Source organism: Camellia sinensis, chromosome 11 (assembly GCF_055761805.1).
Source record: "Camellia sinensis isolate YWXY chromosome 11, ASM5576180v1, whole genome shotgun sequence".
In the NCBI taxonomy this organism is placed as follows: Eukaryota; Viridiplantae; Streptophyta; class Magnoliopsida; order Ericales; family Theaceae; genus Camellia; species Camellia sinensis.
Genome location: NC_138971.1, coordinates 10,411,383 through 10,415,813, shown reverse-complemented (window position 1 = coordinate 10,415,813; position 4,431 = coordinate 10,411,383). Strand labels below are relative to the sequence as shown.

The following is a 4,431-nucleotide window of genomic DNA, read 5'->3' as shown; positions in this document are numbered from 1 at the left end:
GCACTTTTGTCCTTCCAAATGCTAGAGAATTAGATTCTCATAAAATCAGACCAGCACAAAAACAAAAGCATGCACCATGCTATATGCTGAGGCTCTTTAAAAATCCGTTCAAACCGGTAATTCGGACCAAATCAGACCGAATCGTACGGTTTGATTCAGTTCTATTAAGAATTGGTTCGGTTTCGGACTAAGAAATATGAGAACCGTAAAAATGGTTCGGTCAATGAATTTTATGAAAAAACCGCGGTTCGAACCGAACCGAATTTTAAAATATATATATATATATATATATATAATATCAAGTTTTATTTTTATTAATTGGTTTTTTATAATTTTAATGATATTAGGATGATATAGATATGTAACATTAAGTAATGCCTTAATATTATTAGTTTTTATCATGAGTTAAATGTAATTAGTTTGAGTAATTATTTTGCTAATATTAACAATTTTTTTTGTAAATAGAAATTTTTAGAACCGTAAACCAAACCAAAACCGAACCGTTTTTTCGATTTGGTTCTGGTCCGGTTTTACAAGTGTAACGGTCTGGTCTGGTCTGGTTCTCAAATCACAGAACCGTTAGGATTGGTTCGGTTCTTGAATTTTCTCAAAACCAAACCAATCCAGACCGTGTACACCTCTACTATATGCCAAAAAATAAAATAAAATAAGAGGACACGAACGCAAAAGGATTAAGTAATGAAAGCATATAGGAAAAGTAGTAACATAAACAAGCCTACAGTGTTAGAAACAGTCATAAAATTCCACACCAATTTAATTTTTATTTTTACTTTTTAACTAGATTTCAGCAAAAAAATACATAAAACCACTTGTACCAAATACAACCATGGACCATCCTTTTTAGACAGTTCAACCACTTCAGCAGGCAATAGCGTTCATAAGCTTCAAATACAGTCATGTCTGTACCCATACTTCTTAGGTATTAAAGATCGAGGAAACTGTCCATACTCCATCAATAGACAGGAAAGTAATAAAACTAGGGTTTATTGGTAATTAAAGGATTAGTCTATATTGTGCAGACAAACAAGATACAACATTAATAAAACGCAGATCATCATCTACTTGAGAAGAAAAAATAACATAAGAATAAGAAGGGAGCGAAAACAAAAAAAAACAACAACCACTATTACAAATTATGAGTGAGAGTGACTAAACAATTAATAACACAACTATCATAAATTTTCTGCACACCCTTCAAATGAAAAGAAAGATTAATAGGTGTAGATGATGCACCTACAGGATTATGATATTGGGATGAGTAGTCATAAAAATCAATGAACAATTGTACAAAGATCAACAGAATGGCGTACAGAATCCTGCTTCGCTGTACCATATGGTTTATATTAACAGATAACAGAGTTGAGCATCTTATTCAGTCAAGAAACATCGCCACTTTGTCCTTGAGACTGCTTTTCTTCTTTGTCAATGGGACTAGTTCCTCTGCGCCAATGTTATTCTGCCTTTGTTTTTCAAACTCACAGGAGAACATCATATCCTCTGTGATTAACTCAATCTTGTTTTTCTCCACACGGGGTTTCTTCAGCAAGGGACCCAAAAACAGATCTAGCATGTCTTGAGCAGGGTCACCTGTTCTAATGGGATTGACTACACTTTCTTCAAGTGCCAAAGTTCCAGTTGAATTATGAACAGACACTATTTCTTTATGTGTTGGTGATCTCCTGTTGCTTTGAAGAGCATTGGGAAGCCCTCCTGACTCATCCCCAGAAAAGGCAATAGTTGTATGTGGTCTTTCGACTTCATGTTCTCCATGTGATGACCATTTTTTCTCGCTATGTTCATCAGTTCTCACATACTGCACAAGAATAAAGTAACACGAGATTTCTTTACTTCTATTTCTATTTAAGTTGCCCTTATGCCTAAAAACATCACAGGCTCTGTTGTGAAGTAATTTGTCCATTTAGGCCATGTTTGTTTGGGCAGACATGGCCTTGGGATTGATTAATAGTCCAACAAATTCATAATCCCATGTTTCGCCAAGAAAATTGGGATCCTAACTAATCATGCTAACCCCATATGGGGAACTATTGAATCCCAAGAAGTGGAGCAAATTGGAGATTAAGAAGAGGTTCAGACTAATTGGCAAAATTACAAAATTGAAATGATTTTCCCTCATAATTTTGAGCCAATCCAAACATGCCATAGGATACACAACCTAAAGAGATTGATAATCCCTGGACTAACAGTCCTGCGAATGCTAATTCCTTCCAATCCAGTCTGGCCAAACAAACACAACCTTAAGGTTATTAAGTATAACTCAAAGATCATATTGTACACTACATTAATACATGAAAGTATTTACTTGTAATGACACAACCGAAGTCGGAAAGTATTATATACATATATCCAAATTGCTGTTGAAGTAATAGGGGATAAAAAGAAATCACCTCTTGTGCAATGCTCATTAAATCTTCCATGGTTAATTCTCCATCACCTTCACCCGGAGATGGATTTTCAATTTCCTCACTACTCTCAGACCTCAAACTCTTTGCTTCTTGTTGTTTTTGACGAGCACATTCCCGAGGTTTTCTCCCACCTCTGGTGCATCTTTTCTTCTCAAACACAGTTTCGCGGAATTCACTATCACTACCTACATCTTCTTCACGGCATAATTTTTTTCTTCGTTTCTTTGACTCACATTTCGTGAGTAAACAAGTGTTCACCTCTGAAGGTTCCTGATCTGAAACCCCAAGAGGAATGTCTTTTTTAATCCGTTTAATCCCTGCTGTCGACTTGGACTTGGACCGAAGAGATTGGGATGCTATTCCTTCTTTCACCTTGTTATTTACATGTTTGTTTTCTTCTTCAGATTTGCTTACTTGGTCAGAAGCAGCTACACCCAACATCCATAGGGGTAATCGCCGCTTGGTACCCAAATCATCCATTATTCACACTCTGTTTGGTTTCGTTTTCAGAATCTGTGTTTTTACCAAAAAAATACTAAAATTTAGTTCATGTTTTTGAATTTTCAAATATTATTTTTGCAATACACACACATATATATAGAAACTGTGAGGGTTTTACCCAATTAGTTTTTAGTAATTTTCAGAAAACAGATTCTGAAAACATCCAAATAGATTCGTACTCTCACTATCTTCTTCGTGCCCAGATATGATCAATCAAATCCCAATGAATTACTTATCTACACAAAATCAAACAACAGTAAAAGAATTACTCTACTTTTTGCAGAGAAAACGAACTACGAAAACATAAATAGTGTGAAAATCAGCAATGATATCAAGAATTGGCTCAAAATTGACAATTGTTCTGATGTGGTTTTGCTTTGTGATGAAAAGAATCAACTACCAAAATCACATCAAAAGAAAGAACGAGAGAAAGTAAAGAAGGAAAGAAAGAAATAGGTGAGGGATACCTGAATGTCATGTGAGGCTCTGGTTTTGAATAGCGATCTCAAATTCGAGCAAACGAGCGAGAGAGAGAGGTCAATGGTTGGGGGCTTTTCTCAAATTAAGTTAAATTAGCAACTTAATTCTCAGGGCCATTTTCCTAAATAAGTTAAAATAGTAAATCAATTCTCAAACTAAGCCTAGTTTTCAAAGAATTTTTAGAATGAGCTAACTCACGGTTCACAATCGCGATTTCAACATTTTTCCGCCTGCCCCGCGTGGAAATGGGCAAAACTTAAATTCGTGGTTACAAAAAGTGCTTTCGATTAACAAATCGCGGTTACAAAACCCGATTTTAATTAATTTTTTTTTGCTTTTGAACTCGCTATTACAAATAACGATTTTATCCAAAAACATTCTTAATTTTTTTTGCTTTTGAACTCGCTGTTAGAAACAGCGATTTTATCCAAAAAACATTTTGTTCTTAATTCGCTGTTGAGAACCACGAGACTTTTCTGAACTCGCTGTTTGTAACCACGAGTTTAACAAAAATCATTTTTCTTATGAACTCGCTGTTCCAAACGACGTTTTATGAAAAGCAAAAAAAATCATATTCCAAACGACGCTGTGAACTCGCTCTTTGTAACCACGAGTTTAATAAAAATCATTTTTCTTCTGAACTCGTTGTTCCAAACGACGTTTTATGAACACAATTAACCACCCTCTTTCAAACCACGCTTTTTTGCCAAAATTTTTTTCTTCTATAATTGTTGTTATGAACCACGCTTTTAGCGTAATTTTTTTTTTTTAGTTTCAATTTAATTGAACTGTAAAGAAGAAATTTTGTTTTTTTTTTTTATTTCTGTTGTCATTGTTTTGGTGATAATGTATTTCAGAATAATTTTTTGGGTTAAAATTGTTTTACTGTTAATTTTTTTTTCTTATCTCTTGTCTTTATTTTGGGTTAGAATGTGTAATTCAGCATTTTTTTTTGGTTTGACTAAAGTAAATTTATTTTATTTTTTCTTATGTTTGTTTTGGGTTA

At 34.1% G+C, this 4,431-nt stretch overlaps 1 protein-coding gene across 2 annotated transcripts; it reads right to left on the bottom strand.

Annotated features, from left to right (window-relative positions):
- Positions 1–1,126: 1,126 nt before the first annotated feature.
- On the bottom strand, positions 1,127–3,548 carry LOC114296315 (uncharacterized). 2 transcript variants are annotated; one of them, XM_028240628.2, is made up of 4 exons: positions 3,413–3,548; positions 3,064–3,181; positions 2,427–2,957; positions 1,127–1,834 (listed from the first exon to the last, which is right to left on the bottom strand). In XM_028240628.2, the coding sequence occupies exons 3-4, from the start codon at positions 2,922–2,924 to the stop codon at positions 1,394–1,396; spliced, it is 939 nt and encodes a 312-aa protein (XP_028096429.2). In that variant the 5' UTR covers positions 2,925–2,957; positions 3,064–3,181; positions 3,413–3,548; the 3' UTR covers positions 1,127–1,393. The 2 variants fall into 2 exon arrangements, with proteins under 2 accessions (XP_028096429.2, XP_028096424.2); XM_028240623.2 differs by having other exon boundaries at positions 2,427–3,181; positions 3,413–3,541.
- Positions 3,549–4,431: the final 883 nt, after the last annotated feature.